The 22,590-nt window shown below is 35.1% G+C and overlaps 1 protein-coding gene across 2 annotated transcripts in view; it reads right to left on the bottom strand.

Moving 5' to 3' along the window:
- Positions 1-22,590, bottom strand: part of LOC150104394 (RWD domain-containing protein 1) — a 187,245-nt gene that overhangs the window by 82,414 nt on the left and 82,241 nt on the right. For both annotated transcript variants that reach the window (XM_090396978.1, XM_090396977.1), the window contains one exon: positions 14,544-14,687. In XM_090396978.1, the coding sequence (XP_090253104.1) occupies positions 14,544-14,687 (144 nt within the window). The remainder of the gene's footprint in view (positions 1-14,543; positions 14,688-22,590) is intronic.

Here is a 22,590-nt window from a genome sequence, read left to right as displayed (position 1 = left end):
CTATTAGAATATCGCAAACACGAGCAACGCACTTTGCACTTACCCAGCAATTACACTTTCTTGGATTTTATGTTCATTTTGTTTGATTGTTTGAATTGTTGATTCATTTAAATTCAGAGTCCTTGCAACAACTCCTGGTTTTTCTCCAATTTTCAACCGATACAGGATTTTAATTTTTTTTCGAGAGAGAGAGAAATGAATTTCCTCTTCAATGTTGTTTTTTCCCTTTCGTTGCACTTTTAGTGGCCATTACAATAAAAATAAACTTTTACATTATAAAAAAAGCATTACATATGTATGTAACTCACCATAAAATAAACTGCTCTGCTTGAGAATAACACACTTATGATTTTAAATGTGCTTTCCTGACAGAAAACGAAGACAATTTTCAACAATAAACACTTTATACAGTAAATCCTAGATGGCAAACCTATGGCACTTGTGCCAGAGGTGGCACGTCTGAGAATTTTGCTGGCACGTCAACGATTTACAGGTGATATCCTTTTATACGTTTATAAATTATTCAAGTTTTTTTTTAATTGTTACAATACGTACAAGCTGAATTTTATTTTACAAGACAGCAGCTATAAAGACATGCATATGATTGGTGCAGTATTAACAAAAGATCACACAACCCAAAGACAAAAGCAACTGACAAGTGCTGAGTTGAAATGCTAATTCTCTTCAATCGAATTTCATAACAACTGAAACTGTCATAACAACATTCACTATTAATTTTAACACATTCACAACAGGGTGTCATTTACTGTTCCAATGGAACTTCTCATTACTGACTGGCTCAACTCACACAAACGTTTCAAGTTCAACCCTTGGTTGAATTTTATGGCTTCTTGTTTGCGTTTGAGGTGGCAGGCGAACTCGCACATTCATTATATGGCATGTTTCAATTCTTGGTAGTCTTTTATTTTAAGTTAGCCTTTGTGATCTGTCATAAAGACATTGAGAATTTCAAATGCAATAAAAAAACATTTATTTCATAATTGAAAAATTGGACAAGAGTTTTTAGTTAGATACTGTGTTTCGGTGCAACACATGATTTTGTTTAAGTCTATACAGCATAGTTTCTGTGAGAGAGGGACATGTGATTTATTAGTTAGCACCATTTTTACTCCATCTGTCTCTAATTGCACTGTTTGTTGAGAATGACACAGACTGCAAAAGCCTCTGTACAGTACCTTATTCAGTGATACAATAAAACTAAATTCGATACTTATAACTACTTGCGCGACACGGGCAGACACAAATTTAACGAAGATAAAATTTGATTTTTAAGTCCTGCAGTGAAAAATATGAAAAAAATAAAAATAAAATAAAAATAAAGGGATACTAGAAATTGTAGACCGTGTTATATCGAAACCGCATCATACGAGGGTTACCTGTATTAATATCTATGAACAAAAGAATGCAAACAAACTAACTGAGCATGGCTTAAATCAGAATCAATCATAAAAAATGTTTATAATTAAAATAAAAAAAAAGTATGATTTTAAGAACATATGAACACCAGCTATTTCTGCATTATATAGTTTTTAATTCAAATTTTCATCAAATCTGATAAAAGATTTTAGCAATTCAACAATACCAAGTGGTTCTTAACTAAAGCCATAAGTAACAATGATTACGATAAGTTGAGATATTTAAGTGGCAGTGCACAATTACTGCTGAATTCTGCGACTTCACATTATGCTTTGCATAAAAATTCTGGAATTGTAGAATACTGTATTATTACATATCATAAAAATAAAATACAGGTAACTCTTGTTATATGTAGGGTTACATTCTTGAGAAATGTGACATATATCAAAAGCCTATAAAACAAGAGACTTATTTCATCATGAAGGTTATTTTCTTGATCATAAATAGTAAATAATAATATTTGGTTAACCGATCAAGTGTTGATCAATATTTTAATTAATTAACTCAACCAACTAGTTTCGCCACACTTATCTGTTGGCTTCTTCAGGGCACTAACATATAGGTTTAAACACTCTCACAATTATGCGTAACTGCAAAACTGACAAGAATAAAAACTGACTCGAACAATTACAAATGAAATAGTATCGAACGTGAGTGAAACACGTATCGCGTGTACAAGATCAGCTAGCTGTTGCTGAGGAACCTTCTGTAGTTTGTATTAAAGTTACTTAGATCATTTGCTGTGCCTCACACAGCAAATGATCTAAGATTAAAAAGTTGCATAATACTTTCCGTGCCCTATTCCACAAAACAAAACTTCTCATCACTGGATAAAAGAACTATTCGTGATTTAAAAAACAACAAAGACATCATAGTACTTAAAGCAGATAAAGGAAACAGTACTGTGATACTGAACTCAAAGGACTATGAAGACAAAGTTAACCATCTACTTTCTGACTTGTCTGTTTACCGTCTTTTAACAAAAGATCCAACATTAAAAAATCACAATGATACCAACGAATTACTACGCAATTTATCTAACTGGCCAACAGACTTGACTAAAAAACTAAAATCGATGCATCCTTTAACTCCGAGACTCTATGCAGTTCCAAAAGTGCACAAAGAGGGTATTCCTTTACGCCCAATCGTTGATGCAATCAACTCGCCCACCTACTTATTGTCAAAACATCTCTCGAAACTCCTACAGCAATACATCCACAACTCAGAGAGTTACATCAAAAACTCTGGACATTTCGTAGAAAAGCTAAAAAACATCAAGATATCGGATAATGATCTTCTAGCCAGCTTAGATGTCACCTCTCTCTTTACAAACGTTCCCGTAGTAGAGGTCATTGACATCTTAAGTACCTTATTCCCACAAGATATAACCGTATTGTTTGCTCACTGCCTAAACTCCAATTATTTTTCTTGGAAAAATAAAATCTATCAACAGTTAACAGGCTTGGCAATGGGAAGTCCACTCTCACCTTCATGTGCTGACCTCTTTATGGAAGACTTAGAAAACAAAATCCTATCACAAATTTTTCCTAGACCTAAAATTTGGTTTAGATACGTGGACGATATCTTCATCATATGGAACAACAACAAAGATGACATATATGATTTTCTCAAAAAGATCAACGCTTTCCATCATTCTATTAAATTCACTCTGGAACTTGAAAGAGAAAAACAACTTCCGTTTTTAGACATCTTAATCAAAAAACAAACTGATGGCAGTTTAAATCTATCGGTCTACAGAAAACCGACCAATACAGGTCGCTACCTACATTTTAACTCCTCTCACCACATATCACATAAACTCAGCATTATACACATGTTAAAGAAAAGAGCTATTTGCATCTCAACGGACAACAAGACCCTTCAAGATGAGTTAAAATTTATTTCCAACAATCTGTACTTGAACGGCTATCCAAGAAGACTAGTCAATAAAATCCTTTTCTCTGAACCACCACAAAGAGAACAAGAAGAGATTCAATATATAAAAACGATAGCAATTCCGTATGTAAGTGGCATCTCCAACAAGCTCGCCAATCTCCTCAAACAACACAAAATAAGAGTAGCATTTCAACCTATAGATACTATTCGTAAACTACTAAGATCTCCAAAAGACAACCATCCTTTCTACAAATATGCTGGAGTCTATAATATTCCATGCTCATGTGGCTCTAATTACATCGGACAGACTTCGAGAAGCCTCGAAATCAGGCAAAAGGAGCACATTGGCTATGTCAAAAACAACAGACAGGACATTTCTGGGCTATCGTCTCATTTCTCCACAACTAACCATGTCATCGAGTGGGACAAAAGCTGTTCCCCCTACTTAGAGGAAGATTACCATTCAAGAATGTTCAAAGAAGCAGCCACAGTCACCCGTTCTACTGTGAACCTTAACAGAAATCAAGGCCTAATACTGCCAGAGATATGGAAAACCCTAATCAGAGCCTTAAAAACGGAAGAAATGAACTTTAATACAAACTACAGAAGGTTCCTCAGCAACAGCTAGCTGATCTTGTACACGCGATACGTGTTTCACTCATGTTCGATACTATTTCATTTGTAATTATTCGAGTCAGTTTCTATTCTTGTCAGTTTTGCAGTTACGCATAATTGTGAGAGTGTTTAAACCTATATGTTAGTGCCCTGAAGAAGCCAACAGATAAGTGTGGCGAAACTAGTTGGTTGAGTTAATTAATTAAAATATTGATCAACACTTGATCGGTTAACCAAATATTATTATTTATTAAGAGACTTATTTATTTGTGTGTGGTTCCCCCCCCCCTTTCCTCCACTGTCTCTTAGGACAGATTGAGCCTTCCTAATGAGGGATTAAGTATGTATATTATGACTGTAGATCCTTGTGTTCACAGGCCAGTTTGCCTGTTCGGATGAAAAACCTGAATTATGGACTCTACAACGGTGTTATAAATAACTATTTTAATTTCCCAATGTTTCAACCTCCATATCAAGGTCATCATCTAGAGTATATACATATAGACAGAGACAAGCTGAATTACATTTCACACAGTATGCTAAAGAGACAATGACTTGATCAACGGCTATTCTACTGGCATGACCTCTAGTGAAAATAGAATATAAAAAAAAAAAAATTGAAAATTTAGGGGACATATTGCAAAGGTGGTGAAAGTAACACAGAGGATTGCTGCAATAATGAGAAGGACACTGACCTGCAGAGATAAAAGAGTTATCATTCCGTTGTATAAGACTCTGATCAGACCACACTTAGACTATTGTTCTCAGATTTGGTCCCCAGGATTTGAAGGGGATAAATTAACTGTGGAAAGGGTACAAAGGCAGATAACAAAGATGGTTTCAGGACTGTACAATGTTAGTTATGAGGATTGGCTGAGGGTGAAGCTGGCCTTTCTAATCATGCCCTGAACACTTTACACAGAATTGACTGGAAAAGCACCAGTTGTTTACATCAAACCATGGTATGAACATAAATTTAAGGAAGGGTGTGAGATTCTTATCAACCACCCTAATGTTAACAATAATGATGGTCTAAAAATCCCAAGCATATGAAAGGCATATAATCTACCCACTTAACCTTTCTCCCTAAGAGTTAACTATAAATACGACCATAAGTAATCCAGAATCTTAAATGTAATATAACAATTGTCATGCTAAATTAGGACATCACTTTACTGTAAGAAAGCTATCTATATGAAGGAATGTTTCTTTGATGTTATCCTAAATAGAATATAGCTTTGATGTAGTTTTTAATTAATTTTTTTTTATTTGTATATATATATATATATATATATAGAATTTTTTTTTAATATTCTATTTTCAGTAGAGGTCATGCCAGTAGAATAACTGTTAATCAAATCATTTAAGGAAGGGTGTGAGATTCTTATCAACCACCCTAATGTTAACAATAATGATGGTCTAAAAATCCCAAGCATATGAAAGGCATATAATCTACCCACTAAATTAGGACATCACTTTACTGTAAGAAAGCTATCTATATGAAGGAATGTTTCTTTGTCTTTGATGTTATCCTAAATAGAATATAGCTTTGATGTAGTTTTTAATTAATTTTTTTTTTATTTGTATGTATATATATATATATATATATATATATATATATATAAATTTTTTTTTAATATTCTATTTTCACTAGAGGTCATGCCAGTAAAATAACCGTTAATCAAATCATTGTCTCTTTAGCATACTGTGTGAAATGTAATTCATCTTGTCTCTGTAGATATGTCTATACTCCAGATGATGATCTTAAAATGAAGGTCTAAACGTCAGGAAATTAAAATAGTTATTTATAACACCATTGTAGAGTCCATAATTTATCTAAAATGAATGAAAAACCTGAGTCTCTGGGTGAAGACACCCTCTACCTCCGTGTGAGACCGGTTAACCCACCTTTAGCTGAAAGAGACTGAACAAAGGTTCCTCACATCATGGACAGTAATCGAATCCAGGACTTTCCAACCAAAGGGTTTCGTCTATACCAACTGAACTACAAAGGCTCTAAACAGGAGACTTGACATGGGATAACAGAAGTTGCATTACTAAAGGAGTGACATTCTGATCTTTAAAGATTAATTAAATCAAAAATGCACTTATTTTTCATGCATATTAAGGTAATAAGGATAGTAAATAAAATAATCAGTACATATAAAACAAATAACTATTAAAATAGTTCTTTATTTTCAAGATTAATACATCATAATCACATCTTTAGCTGGTATGCTGAATCTTAAACTCAAATCTTCTGACATCTTGGTGAGCTTTGACGTGGTAGCACTCTTTACCAACATTCTGACACAAGAAATTCTCCATATTTTAAAGAACAAGATTTCAAATAAAATGTTTTCTCTACTATCTCACTGTGCAAACTCTGGCTATTTTGAATTCAAAGGTAACCTATATAAACAGGTCAAAGGATTAGCTATGGGAAGCCCCCTCTCTCCTATATTAGCCAACATTTTTTCCCGAGGATTTTGAACAAAAGGCAATCTCCTCTTTTAGTTTAAAACCAAGAATTTGGCTTAGATATGTGGATGATATATTCCTCATATGGGAGCATGGTATTGAGAATCTTCACAGGTTTCTCAACCATTTAAACAACCTCCATCAGGATATAAAATTGACCATGGAGATTGAAGAAAATAGTTCCCTCTGTTTCCTTGATATTAAACTCACCAAGACGCCTGAATCAATAAAAGTCTCTATATTTAGAAAGCCAACACACACAGACAGATATTTGCATGCATCCTTGCATCACCATCCAGCGCAAAAGTTGGGTATTATATCAACTCTTGCAAATCGTGCAAGATCTGTACTATCAGATGAAGAAGAACTAAGAAAAGAACTACAACATCTTAAATGGCCCTTTAAAAGCAATGGCTACTCTTTAAAAAGTATCAACAAACAGTTATCCCACCGTCAACGTAGCAACGTAGAGACACAGAACGATTCCAAAGGTTATATATCCTTGCCATATATCAGCACACTGTCCAAAAAACTGAGTAGAATCTTAAAGAAATTCAACATACAAACGTGCTTCTCGACTCTTCCAAAAATAAGATCAAGTTTCAACAACTATAAACAATCTCACAACCTTCTACAATTTCCAGGTGTATACAAAGTCACATGTGAGTGCGGAAAACCTTACTATGGCCAAACGGAGAAATCTATCCTCCTATGTCTCGAGGAACACCAGAGAGACATTGCTTATAAGAGAACCAGAGCAACTGCCCTGTCAGGCCATGTCCTGTTTTCAATAAACACTAACAACAAAAGCCGCCGACATGAAGTAAATTGGACAACAACTTCAAACCTACACATTTGCCATGATGAGGTAGAACGCCGCATTGTAGAGTCAAAAGAAATCACCTTGGACCCTCTTCATATGAACAATAATCTCAGCTATAATTTGCCTGACTCTTTCAGCTCTACTAACAAATACCGGAGATCGCATGGTTCCACACATGCACAAGTGTACAACAATAGAACTTTAACACGGACTATAGCTCAAGTTCATAATAACTGTAATTTACAGTCGAATATCATAACTTTATAATTGTATAGCTTTAGAGTGTCTCGATGTTAATTTCAGTGTCTTTTAATATCTTTCTATGTTCTTAACGCCTGATGAAGTTAATCTCGACGAAACATGTTGCGTTTTCAAATAAATCTCAATTTGTTATAATTCTCGGGTTTTTAGTCAGTTTATATTAAAAAATGAACATATGCCAACCCCGAGTTAATAGTAGTAGTCATATATATATATATATAATATATATATATATATATATATTAGGGTTACCAAGTAATTTTATAAGCTTGGTTATTTAACTCCTAATCCCAAGTATGCAAAAAATTAAGTTTGCACCTGAAACATAGTTCAAGTCTAAAGATGATACAACACCAGGGCAACTCATTGTAAAGGTCGGTAAAGCTCTGATCACTATTCTTAGTATTTTTCCATAATGTAATGCACATCTCACTAAAAGATGTATACTGCAATACATTATGGGTGGGGTCACTACCCAGACCGGTTTCAACCTTTTTTTGAGGTCTCCTCAGTGAGTAGCTAGATCCCCAAAATACCAGTTTTTGTAATACAGAGTCTTATCAACTTTACATATAGAAGTTGCTGCAACGTGTTTTTATTTTTAATAAGAATCTCTGGAGGAGATATAGATGTAATTAATTTTTTAACTTGGGGATACTGTATATTAGGGTTACCAAGTAATTTTATAAGCTTCGTTATTTAACTCCTAATCCCAAGTATGCAAACAAGTAAGTTTGCACCTGAAACATAGTTCAAGTCTAAAGATGGTACAACACCAGGGCAACTCATTGTAAAGATGGGTAAAGCTCTGATCACGATTCTTAGTATTTTCCCATAATGTAAAGCGCATTATGGAAATAATGTGCTTTACATTTATTCAAAAAACACACTACTCACTGAGGAGACCTCAAAAAAGGTTGAAACTGGTCTGGGTAGTGACCCCACCCATAATGTATTGCAGTATACATCTTTTAGTGAGATGTGCTTATATATATATATAGACTAATCCCTCAATTATCCAACCACAGGCAGGAGAACAGTATGCCTATCAGGTAACTGTGGAAAGGATTAAAAATTAATTTTAATGCTTCCAATATATTGTCTCTCATTGAGACATTTTCAGAGAGTACAAATAACACGTGTAACATACACAAAAACAACACAATACTCAATGAAACATATTGGTGACTGAAGTCCTATCTAGGTGATGCACCCTCTATGGGTTAGTAGGCAGTCTAGGATGTAAACTGAAACCTCTGATGATTATTGTTTCCCAAATTTTGGGAAATTTTATGCATCCATATTTGTTTAAATTATGTTGATTTCTGAATGCTGCTGCAGATTCCAAAAAGTCTTTTTTTTTTTAAATTTACTATGATGGAGCATGCTGGTTATCTTCCAGAAGATCCTGTGAGTGGTATCCAATACATGGTCTGAAAGACCAGGTTGACCATAGTTGTGATTGCAGATGTAAGATCTAAACTAGGGATGTCCAACCAATGGTCAATGGGCCACATGCAGCCCTGTGGACCAATAATAACATTTCAAACTACTTACATGTGCGTGATTCTATAAAGACAGACATTTTTGTCATTAACCTCCCTACCGACCGAAGTGGATTAAATAGTGAGACCAAATTGCACTTTTCTTATCCATGTTATTAAACGGGTGTTACAGAATCGTATCCAGATTTAGCTGGATGTCTATAGACATCGTGACCGGTTGGGGGGGGGGGGGTTTAAACAGATATATAGGTATTCTTTTTTTAATTATTAAACTTGAGCTTCTTGAGTTATTTCGTAAAATAATTTAATAAGTTAAAATAATTTTTTTTAAATTTACCAAATAGTTTTTTGCTCATGATATTGTTATGATTACATTTACAAAATCGCCAATACTATAAAAATAAATGGTTATTTAATTATTACTTTTTTTTTTATCCCAGCATGCATTCAATGTCGTCTCAAAAGAAAGCAGAACCAAAAAAAAAGAAAAATCGTGGATGAATGAAGAGTTGTTCGATAAAAAATGGACAAATGAGTACTTTTTTGCCAAGAAAAATAACGAGGCACTATGCTTGATTTGTTTGGAAATCGTGTGAGTTTTCAAAGATTATAATTTGAAAAGACATGCTGCCAAATTTGATGTATATCAAAGGAATGTTTCGTAAAGACAAAATAGAGGAACTGAAAGAAAGCTGTCATCTCAACAAAGCTTTTTCAAGGAAGTTACAACTCAAACAGACTATTATAAAAGCTAGTTATGTGTAGCAAGTCTGATTGCAAAAAAATCAAACCCATTTATTGATGGTAAGTTTATTAAGCAAGGTATGGAAAGCATCGTGGGTATAATTTGTCCTGATAAAAAAATGGATTTTTCTGAAATCAGTTTGTCTCACCAAACTATAGCTGGGCAAATTGAAGAAATAGGGAAATCTATCAAAAGAGATTTGAAGAGTAAAGCTGCCAATTTCAAATTTTATGCTTTTGCAATAAATGAAAGTACTGATGCTACAGATATGGCTCAACTTGCCATTTTTATTAGAAGTACTGATAACGAATATAATGCTACTGAAGAAATGGCTTCTTTTTTGCCATTAAAAGACACAACCAAATCTCTTGATTTGTATGAAGCAGCAAAAATTACATTGAAGTGATTTTCATTAACCTTTGCCAACATATCTGGTATAGCTACTGATGGCATCCTGGCGATTATTGGTAAAAAATAAGCTGGACTTATAAAGTTAATAGAAGATGATGCAATTGCTGCCGGCAACTCACATTTGATGAAATATCACTGCATCGTACATCAAGAAAATTTATCTGGCAAAGTCCTAAAATTGAATAATATCATGCAAATTGTCATCATAGTTGTGAATTTCATAAGTGCCAAGGGATTGAATCATTATCAATTCCAAGAGTTCCTTAAAGAGTATGGATGCTAATTATGGGGACATCGTTTACTTTTCTGAAGTAAGGTGGCTAAGTCAGGGTAAAATGCTGAAGAGATTTTATGATTTGAGAAATAAAATGAAATCATTTATGGAATCAAAAGAAAAATTTGTACCAGAACTTAAAATAAAGAATGGCTCACAGATTTAACAACTCAATTAAGTGAGTTAAATATGCGTCTTGAAGGTGAAAATCAAACCATAACAGCATTTGAAATGAAACTTAAATTATGGAAAGCTCAAGTTATGGCAAATAATTTTATGCATTTTGATACGTTGGCTAAACACGATCCTGCGAACAGCAAAAAATATGCTGTCTTTCTTTCTGTTTTGATACAGGAATTTGAGAACAGATTTCAAGATTTCAGAAAAAATTATACATTTTTTTATACATTTGTGACTCTAATTTGTTGATATAAATACATTATCTTTGAATTTTTCAAATGGAATGTATAGTTACAATCAGATATTCAACTCAAAGAAAAATCTGATCATGTCTCTTTGCTAGATTTTTATAAGATCTATCTCCCCAGAGAAAAATATCCTTCACTTCATAATCACGCTTTATTCATGTCACTGCTTTTTGGTAGTATGTACATTTGTGAACAACTATTTTCAAGAATGAAGCATACAAAGAGTAAAGTTTGATCAAAAATTTCTGATGAGAAATTTGAGGGCTCACTACGAATTGCAACCACTTCCATCGAACCAGACACTGATGCATTTGTTTCATGTTATCTCACTAGTTCTGTGTTTATGCTGCCCTCTTTTTTTTAATATTATAATAAAAAATTTAAAAAATAAGTTTTGTTACTTATACACATTAACTATATTATACATTTTATATGTGGACCAAGACAATTCCTCCTCACTCAATGTGGCCCAGGAAAGACAAAAGGTTGGACACCATGATCTAAATGTTTATCTAAATGGATAGTGGCTGATTTACCAGACTGTCAGGAGTAAGCCAACTTGCAGAAACAGGGCACTTTATATACTCCAGGCACTAAGAGAGGAGGGACCTGATCTTTTGTAGAACAGATAAGGATAGCAAGTTTCTGATAGGGCTTAAAAGCTGCGTAGACACTGTACATTTTTAAAGAAAATGATTTAATTAAGAATGTGAACTGGCAGTCAAGAAAAAGAAAAAGACAGAAGCATTTAACTTAACAGCTTAACTGGTATTTGTGTTCTCAGAAATACAAAGACAGCATCAAGGAAGCCTAATAAAATAATCAGACAACAGAAAATAAAATGTTTAAGAGCATGGATTGAAGAAATCCAGAATTACTTAACAGTAAACAGCCATAGCAAAATTTTCCATCCAATTAGAAACCAAAAAACAGATCCACATATAAAAACAACAATAATCAACAATAGCAATGAACAAATGCTAGCCACTAGAGATGAAATAGTAAACAGGTGGAGAAAGCACTTTAACAAACTCCTAAACTATGAAACCTGCTGAGACTTTTAAACAGAATACGCCCAGAAATAACAGTCACTAGGCTGAAGTAGAAGAAAGTATCCATTCCTATGTTGTCTCCTATCTAGGAGGTTGACTAACATGATGTGACTCATGATTAACTACGGGCGTAACGACATGTGGTGAGGACCCTATCTCTTCCACATATTGTCGTAAGTATTCATGACTGTAATCTGTGTGTATTCACGTAGCCAGTTTGCCTGTTCTGAGGGACGAAAAACCCGAGTTTCTGGGTGAAAAAACCCTCAACCTCCATATGAGACCGGCTAACTCACCTTTAGTCAAAACAGGCCAGATAAAGTTCCTCACGTCATAGACAGGAATCGAACCCAGGTCTTTCCGACCAAAGAGCTTCGTCTATACCGACTGAGCTCCAGAGGCTCTGAAAGAAAGTATAAAGTAGCTTAAAGAATAAAGCACTAGGCGCTGATGAAATAGTAGCCAAACTCATTAAATATGGTTTAATATGGGGAAAAAAAAAAAAAAACTCGAATGGAAAGAATCATTCCAGTAAGGAATGTGGACACAGGAAGCTAAAGAGACAGTGAAGGAAAAGAAGAAAGCATATCAAAAGTTCCTGGCAAATAAGTCAGCTTTTGCTCTTAGAGAATACAGAGACAAATGTAAGAAAGCTAAACACTGTGTAAAACTAGCTCCACAAAAGTACTTTGGTAAGAACATAGAAAATAAATATCAAGAAGGTGGCAAGATATTCTGGAGGTTGTTGAAGAAGCTCAGAAATGGAGAAAAGAGTGCTGTAAAAGGAATAAGAGATAATAAAGGTGATATGAAAACTGGAGAAAAAGATATCCTTGAAGTATGGAGTAATTACTTCGAAAAATTGCTAAATGAAACAAGCAGTGATGACAGCACAGTGATAAAAAACACTGACCAGGCATGCAATCAGGAATACATATCCATGCTTGAAGTAGAAAAAGCCATCAAAAGTCTGAAATGTGGAAAGGCAGCTGGAGTAGATGATATTAGACCAGAAATGCTCAAGTATGGAGGTATAAAAGTTTTACAGTGGCTACACTGCATAATTCAGAGTGCCTGGAAAGAAGGATGAATTCCAGATTACATGATTGGAGTAGAGCTCTCATAGTACCCATATATAAAAAGGGAAATAAAACTGATTGTGAGAATTATAGAGGTATTTCTCTACTGAGTGTTCCTGGTAAGATTTATGCCAGTATACTTGAGAAACGGTTGAGAAGGATTGTGGAAGAGAAGCTTGGTGAGCAACAAGCTGGATTCAGGCCAAATAGAGGCTGTCAGGATCAGGTCTTCACTTTATGACAAATAGTTGAGAAAGCATGGGAATATAACAATGATCTGTATTTTAAGTTTTGTATATCTGGAAAAGGTATATGATAAGGTGCCAAGAGAGAAGCTATTCAATATGCTACAGTTATATGGTGTCAATGGGGCATTATATCAAGCAATACTTAGTCTTTATTTGGTTGTAAGTCAGCAGTTAGAATTGAAGGAAGTACAGGAAGATGGTTCAATGTTAAATCTGGTGTGAGACAAGGATGTACATTATCCTCTCTGTTATTCATTATCTATATGGATCACATTATGATGGAAAGTGGTATTAAACATGATATCAGAATTAGAGATGTTTATGTCAGCTCTTTGCTTTATGCAGACGATGTTATACTTCTAAATAAATCTGCTACAAGTCTGCACGATTTGCTGACTAAATTGAATAATTGTTGTAATAGATATGGTATGAAGATCAGCAATAAAACAAAAAGAAAATAGGCAGAATCGCTGAAAATGTCAATTGAATAAATTCATATGGAATAAGAGAGAAATCAGTTGGAACACTAAATTAGCTGTATACTAGACAGTGTTCAAACCAGTTTTAACTTATGGATCTGAGAGCTGGGTCAGAAGTAAAAACACTGTACCAAAGACTAGAGACAGCAGATATGAGGGTCCTGAGAAAGATTAGAGGTGTGAACAGATGGCATCAATGGCAATATTATATTTAAATGAGGATATTAGGAAAGAACTTGATATTGTCAGCATCCAGGAATGCATTAGCAGAGCTAATCTCAGGTGGTATGGTCAGTTAAACAGAATGGGCGAGGAAAGATTAGCAAAACAAGTGTTCTCTGCCAGGTTGGCAGCAAAACGACCCAGAGGAAGACCAAGATATAGGTGGATTGATACGGTACAAAGTGCCTTAGACGATAAGACATATAAGATCTGATAATGTTGGAGTCTTGACAAGTAACAGACTGATTTGGAGGAAAATAGTAGATAGGAAGTTAGTAATGATGTAAATTTTTCGTGTAGTACTATCATATCCTGTACACCCCTTGAGGATACATTGCAGGAATTTGATGATGATGCTTGCAAAAAATTATGTCAAGATAAATCATGATATCAAAGTCATTTAGGATTAGATTTTGGAAAATTTAGATTGATTTTGGGGGGGGGGGGGGGGATAATACTATAATCAAATTTTTGCTTTGTCAAAACATTTCAAGCATTAAGTTTAATTACATGTTCAAATATTTTATTTCAAGCATAAAAAAAATCAATTATAAAAATACACGATTGTAAGAACTATTAAAATCTACCCTTTCTTCCTCTTCTTCTTGTTCTTTCTTTTTTAGCTCCTCTTCAATTCTCTTTAGCTTGGATTCATCTGCTTTTTTGCTCAGCCATTCTGAAACTGCTGATACTAATGTAAAGACCATTACCATTCCCAAGTTTTCTTGTACCTGTTAAAACAAAACATCTAATATAAAATTTTAAAAAAAAAATTTTTTTTAAATCACACATCAGTGAGACAGAACGTCTAATACAAATTTTAGTTTATTTTAATGGTATTGATTACAATACAGAAAGATAATAAATATATATTCAATTATTTTCTTAACTTATTAGCTGATATTTCACTGGTATTATATGCAGCATCTTCAGATCACAAGAACAGTTTAGTACAGTACACGAAACAACAATTTGGTATAACAGTGGGACGAGTTTAAAAAAATTAACAATACAAGAAACTAAAATCCTAATTGGTGCCATTTGCTGGAAAAAGAAAGAAACAAGCATTAATTAGATCTTAAAATGACTGTCTCCCAGATTTAGGTCAGACAGTTTGTTTTTTTGGAATTAGCAGCAGCTTTAAAACATAGTCCCAAACCTCAACAAGTATGGCTGTATAAATTTACCACAAATCTAGGAGATAATGATTTTTATATTTAATTAATACTTGTCTTTCTCATTTTCCAACAATTAGGACTTTAGTTCCTTGTGTTGTCAGTTACATTTTTTTTTTTAAAAGTCCCACACCACAGTTATACCAAATCGATGTTTCATGTATTGACAAACTGTTCTTGTGCTCTGAAGATGCTGTATATAATACCAGTGAAATATCAGCTAATAAGTTAATATATATTAATTATTTTCTTATCTTACTGTGTTGTAATCAATACCATTAAAATGTAATGCAATCACAAAGCTTTCTGCTCATTTCAAATACGAATTTTGCTTATCCCTCAGTATAAAAAGTGATGGTACTATGCTGAATGACGAAAGTCATCTATTTTAACAATTCCATGAAGGCATATCCACCAATGAAAATAGTGATGAAGCCTACCATTCTCCTTCTCAAAAACAACTTATGAGTTCATAGGAAGCTTAAGATATAATGAATATAGTTAATCATTGATAATTTACCAATTTAATTCAATCCTTTATGGATGCTGAACAAAAATCAAATATACATACAAAATTAACAAGAGATGGAAATACACAATGAGCAATGCAATAATTAGCATTGGTTCTAAGGCAACAACTACTGTTTCTGTAAATGCTAGTGCACACACTTTAAGAAAAACAACAAATGTCACTGAGACTGCTGCCTTATGCTTAAATTGCATCAGTTAAGTTATTTGTTTTCTAAGTTGCAAAAGCTGCTTAACATTTAACAATGACCACAGGGAAAAAATATTACAGTATGAGGAAAATTGACATGCAATATAATAACTAGTGAGGTTGAATATCACGGGTGTGCAAAAAAAAGGCGCTATTGTTACAAGTTAATATGATCAAATGTAAGATGTAAAAGGTTGTAAGAACATGTATTGGATTCTGGTAGTGATAGCATAATTTTCCAAAACAGAATTAATCAGAAAATGGAAATTATCCTTATATATATAATCCTTCATAAGAATGTCATGGCAAGAATAATGCACTTATTCTTGTGGCTTGCTAGAAATTGCACTGCTAATGTGCAAAAATTATTACTTTTTTATAGTATGTACAAAAGTAATATCTCATCTCATCTTCCTTTTACCTCTTTTACCTTGCGCCATGTCTGTAATGTTGAGTTCTCAAGGCCGGTTTGCCTGCTTAGCGGGATGAAAAATCCCAGGATAAACTGGAGGAAAACCCTAGTGTCCATGCCCAAGACTGGCTAACTTGGCTATGGCTGAGGAAGATCCTTCAGCTCCTCACGTCTCCAATGGGAATCCAACCTAGGACACTCCTTCACCTGGCATATGGTTACAAAGTGCACAGCCACTAGGCTAACTGCATGGACACAAAAGACATAAAAATTATAATTAAAAAGAGAAAGCAAAGCTATTTGCTTTGCTTTCTCTTACGGTGATTAAACACACCCAGGATATTTCACCTTTTGAGAAACAAGTCGGTTCCGCTGTTTTCAAAATTATGGTTCCAGACAGATAAAGACACAATAAGCCTTTTATAGAACTTCAAAAGATCCTTTATTTTTTCTCATCGTGATCAACACTATTGACTATTACTGATCAGCAGCATTCTTGAATAGTTACCTAGAACATGTGATGATGCATGTGACCAAGTATTTTTCATATACACTATGTAAATGATGTTTACATACATCTGCATAAAGGTTTCTAATTAAGTGGTTGGTATGTATATGTAATTAGGAGGGGTTGAAGTTGAAGAGGCAATAGTGTGAGCATAGATATACTTAACGGATAGCCAAAACATGAATACATTAATAAATAATGATGAATTTTAAAGAGAAAAAATAAATAAATAAAATAAATAATAATAATAACATAAAACCCATAATTACATATATGGCAAGCCAGGAACATGACGTTTAAAAATGAAAAGATCAGCACCCATCATCAGATGTGGAAAGGAGATAACTGACTCCGATCTTGCTGCTTGGTTTAATGAATTAAGTACAACATATTAAGAGGAGTTAGGTTTGGGTTGAGAGTATACAGGATCTTTTTTTTTTATGTTTATGGAATATTGGGTTAGTCTAATCAACAGTGATTCAGAGCAACACAATTTGGCTTTGTTTTCTTGGAAATCAATAACATTGACCCTTTCAATTTGAGAGGTATGTTGCATGAACAGATATCTCAGTGGTAGGATTTCTGTTGTTTTTACAGTACATTTGTGTCTGTTTTTAGCAGTGGCAAGTAAGTGGGCTGGTATGGGAATATTGCAATCTTGATAATGTTCAATTAGGCATGATATATAGAAGAAATAGTGGTCCCAATATAACAGGTATCATATTCTGACTGGCAGTCAAATTTATAAACAACATTGTGTTATAATAACATGTTAGTCTGGGCTGTTGTGGCTCTACATTTAAGTAAATTTTGTAGTTTGTAACTGGTAGTTTTCTTACTAAATGATTTAAGGAAATTACAACGTCAACTAGGATATACATTAAAATAAATTTTAATATACTTCGATATTTCAGCAACGTCACTTTGCCACTTTCAAGAAACTTAAGAACAAGACACATGCACGCAGGCACAAAAAACAGTAAGTGAGGAAGAAGCAGGAAGCTATTATTTTTCCAAAAGTCCTAATGATGCCCTCTAGTGGGCAATGTTGGTATTCTTGGGCGACTGGTCTGAGGGCTTCTGATGTAGGTTTCCCAAATTTGAGGCAGTCTCATGCAGTCAAATTTGTTGAGGTTTGGATTGTTTCTTAGGGCTGAACCTGATTCCATGAAAAGCCTTTCATATTTGTATTTACTACGGTGAATTATCGTGGCTTTCTTCCACCGTATTCTATGGCAGTTATCCAGCATGTGGTCAGCAAGACCAGAGTGGCTGTATTGGTGAAACCAGATGTAGTCCTTGTGTTCTGAGATTCTGATATTGGCTGTCCTGCCTGTTTGGCCTTTTTTCCGAGGTGCCTCGGATATAGTGTGTGGTGATGGATTTAGAGTAATCCTTGTTGTGGGGAGGGTTGTGGTTTACTGGTTTCAATATTTTTTGGATTTTTTTTGGGGGGGTAGCCATTGGCTGAGAAAGTGTTGAGAATGTGGTTTAGTTCTGTGGTTAGGGCATTGTCATTTGAACAGATAAGTTTAGCCCTGTTGTGTAGTGTCTTAATGACTCCATATTGTTGCAAGGAGGGGTGGTGGGATGTTGGTGAATGTATCTACCTGTATGGATGGGTTTTCTATAGACCGAGAAAACCAAGGTTCCATCAGGCTGGCGGGTGACTAGTTTGTCTAAGAAAGGAAGGCAGTTGTTTTTTCCCTTCTTCCAGGGTGAATTTGATTCTGGGGTGTTAGTTGTTTAAGTGTGTTAGGAAGGAGAGGAGTGCATCGGAGCCATGTGGCCAAATAGTGAACACATCATCAATGTAGCAAAGCCATATGGTTGGTTTTTGTAGGGCAGAGTTTAAGGCTTTCTCTTCAAAAGTCTCCATATAAAAGTTGGCCAAGAGTGGGGAGAATGGAGAACCCATGGCTGTCCCCTCTATTTGTTTGTAGAATTTTCCTTGCCAAACAAAATAGCCTGAGTTCATTGTGAAATAGGGCTGTAATATCGGGAGGAATGTAGCTTGGATTACCTCTAAGGATTCTTTGATTGGGACATTTGTAAATGGTCTGTTCAAATAACAATGCCCTAACCACAGAACTAAATCACATTCTCAACACTTTCTCATCCAATGGCTATCCCCTCCCTAAAAAAATCCAAAAAATATTGAAACCTATAAACCACAACCCCCCACCCCCTCACAACAAAGATTACTCTAAATCCATCACCATACCTTTATCCGAGGTAGGTAAGAAAAAATCACAAAAATCCTAAAAAAACATGGCTTAACTTCTTGTTACGGACCATATAAAAAATTGGCATCCCTTATCCGCTCTACTAAAGAAAGACCAACCTCCCCCAACCATATTTCATATATAAATATGAAAGGCTTTTCATGGAATCAGCTTCAGCCCTTAGAAACAATCAAAACCTCAACAAATTTGGCTGCATGAGACTGCCTCAAATTTGGGAAACCTACATCAAAAGACCTCAGTCCAATCGCCCAAGAATACCAAGATTTCCCGCTAGGGGGCACCATTAGGACTTTAGGAGAAATAATAGCTTCCAGCTTCTTCCTCACTTACTGTTTGTTGTGCCTGCGTGTGCGTGTCTTGTTCTTAAGTTTCTTAAAAATGGCAACGTGAAATTGCCGAAATATTGAAGTATATTAAAATTTATTTTAATATATATCCTAGTTGACGTTGTAATTTCCTTAAATCATTTAGTAAAAAAATGCATAACCAACGCCTAAGCCTTTCCACGAGAATTATGATAATACACGGAGATGATATCGCACGTAAAGCAAGCCATTACGGTAAAATGAAGTTAAAGCTATCAAGACAAATGAATCGTCTCGCCTTCCTAAAACGCTGCCGGAATAACCAGGTAATTCCTAACTGTGTGAAATTCAAGCACTGTTTCTCTTCACAAAAGGCTCTTCGTATTTATAACTGTGCCAGCCAAGCCTTACTCAGAGAATAAATTGCCACGACTCGCCGTTTCCTGAATAATGCTAACTTAGCTATACAGGCACTTGAAGATGCACTTTCAAGCACCTTAAGCCACAAAATTTGGTCTATTTTATACGACATCTCGTGCACTGCAGCAGAGAAAGAATTTAAAAAAGTACGAGATCAACACATCAAAAAATTTGAAAATTTGAAAAAGAACTCGATCTCGAAAACACAACTTCCTACCTAAATGGTAGTCAACCTTTCGTCATTTAATATAAAACCTGAAGCACTCGATGCCCTCGTATGTGGCCACATCTTCGCCATTGCACCCAGAAGAATACCTGCTGAAGATATTATGATAAGAATTGAATGCGGGATACGACACCTTCCAAACCACATCGCCAATGATATTAGACTAGAAGTGGCTTGTGTTCTGACCAAAGCTAAACCACCAAAAGCCAACATGCCCAGTAAGGAAATTAAATCTCTACTGGAATTAAAGAAAAACAAGAAAATAATAATCACCAAAGCTGATAAAGGGAATGCCACAGTATTGATTAACCAAAAGGATTACACAGGTAAGCTGAAAGCTATATTGTTAGATCGGGCTACTTACCTCCCTATCGAGTACAATCTCACCAACTCACAAATTAGAAAACTCCACAGGCTCCTTAAGAAGTTCACTTCTTGGCCTGTGGAAATCACTAACAAATTAAAACCATTTAACTCCATACCCCCCCTCCCCATATTTATGGATTCCCAAAAATACATAAGGAAAATGTGCCATTACTTCCCATAGCGGATGGCATTGATTCCCTCATATACAAACTAGCTAAACATTTGGCCAAAGCGCTCTCACACTATACTGGCAACACACCTTCACACATAAAAAACTCAGCCCACTTCAATGCACTCCTCTTCTTCCTAACATACTTAAACAACCAACACCTCAGAATCAAATTCACCCTGGAAGAAGAAAAAAACAACTGCCTTCCTTTCTTAGATACAGTAGTCATCCGCCAGCCTGATGGAACCTTGGTTTTCTCAGTCTATAGAAAACCCACCCATACAGGCAAATACATTCACCAACAATCCCACCACCCCTCCTCGCAACAATATGGAGTCATTAAGACACTACACAACAGGGCTAAACTTATCTGCTCAAATGACAATGCCCTAACTACAGAACTAAACCACATTCTCAACACTTTCTCAGCCAATGGCTACTCCCCCCCCCAAAAAAAAAAAAATTCAAAAAATATTGAAACCAGTAAACCACAACCCCCTCCCCCTCACAACAAGGATTACTCTAAATCCATCACCATACCCTATATCCGAGGTACCTTGGAAAAAATCACAAAAATCCTAAAAAAACATGACTTAACTTCTTGTTACAGACCATATAAAAAATTAGCATCCCTTATCCGCTCTACTAAAGAAAGACCAACCTCCCCCCTCCGGACCTACCTAGTATATACCAGGTCCCTTGCAGCCGTAAGCTGTCCTACTTTGGCCAAACAGGCAGGACAGCTAATATCAGAATCTCAGAACACAAGGACTACATCCAGTTTCACCAATACAGCCACTCTGGTCTTGCTGACCACGCACTGGATACCTGCCATAGAATACGGTGGAAGACAGCCACGATAATACACCGTAGTAAATACAAATATGAAAGGCTTTTCATGGAATCAGCTTCAGCCATAATCAATCCAAACCTCAACAAATTTGGCTGCATGAGACTGCCTCAAATTTGGGAAACCTACATCAGAAGACCTCAGCCCAATCGCCCAAGAATACCAACATTGCCCACTAGGGGCGGGCAATGTTGTAATTTGAAGACAATTTTGTAATTTGAATATCTGAAGATGTGTTTTATATACAGCTTTATAAATGTTATGAATATATGGGAATTTTAAGACTCTATGGGATTTTGATATATTTCTTGTGAAGAGGTAACATGATTTGGGCTGAATGAAAAGCATAACCTAATCTGTTCGTTGATGGGGGATACTGTTGAGCAATGGAAGACTTCTTTCAGATGTATGATTTCTTAGTTTAAATCAGTGGTAGATGATGAGTATTAGTAGATGCTAACGAATTTTTTTTTTTTTTTTTTTTTTTTATGTTGGGCCCATATGGTGGTTGATTGGTCAACCTACAGTATATTAGTACTGTGTATGGGTGGTGGATTGGGAAAGGAGAAATTTGTTTACATTTGATTTGAAACATTTGATTTGAATGACTTTAAATTGTATTCGTTGGGAAACACAGCAGGTGGGAGATTGTTCCACAGTGTAGCAGTTGCGGGGATGAAGGAAGAGGTAAAGAAATTTGTTCTATTTGTTTCTAGGTGTACTGTGAAGGGATTTTGTGCAGCAGCTGCACGTGTTCCAATGAGCTTAGTACTGAGCAGGGAAATTATTGATGTTATTTCGAATGAGCATTTCCCATGGAAATATTTGTAAAATATACTTACTGCAGAGACCAACGGTCTGTGTGAAAGTAGGTGGAGAGAGTTGGTAAGGGATGGATCATTGATAAGTCTAATTGCCCTCCTCTGTATTCAGTCGAGCATTTTGAGAGAGCTTTTAGGGGCCCCACCCCATATGTGGGAGCAGTATTCAATAGTTGGGCAGATATGTGACTTGTATAATGTTAGTAGCTGTTTGGGGGCGAAGTAACGAATTGCATCAATATCACCTTAATTCTTATCTGCAAGTTTTTTTTGTTTTTGTTTTTTGTAATAAAGGTGATAGGAGGTGAAATTTAAATAATTTCCAATGTTAGTGGGTTTCTGGTATACTTTGATACTGATGTGATGATTGAATTATGTGTGTCAGGTTTAAGAAGTTTATGGATTTATTTTCTTTATT

The sequence above is a fragment of the Typopeltis vanoorti genome, chromosome 8 (genome assembly GCF_054136105.1).
Source record: "Typopeltis vanoorti isolate ZY-2024b chromosome 8, IOZ_Tvanoo_1.0, whole genome shotgun sequence".
Lineage (NCBI taxonomy): Eukaryota > Metazoa > Arthropoda > Arachnida > Uropygi > Thelyphonidae > Typopeltis > Typopeltis vanoorti.
Note: the sequence above shows the minus strand (reverse complement) of the source record. Positions and strands in the feature narration are given on the sequence as shown.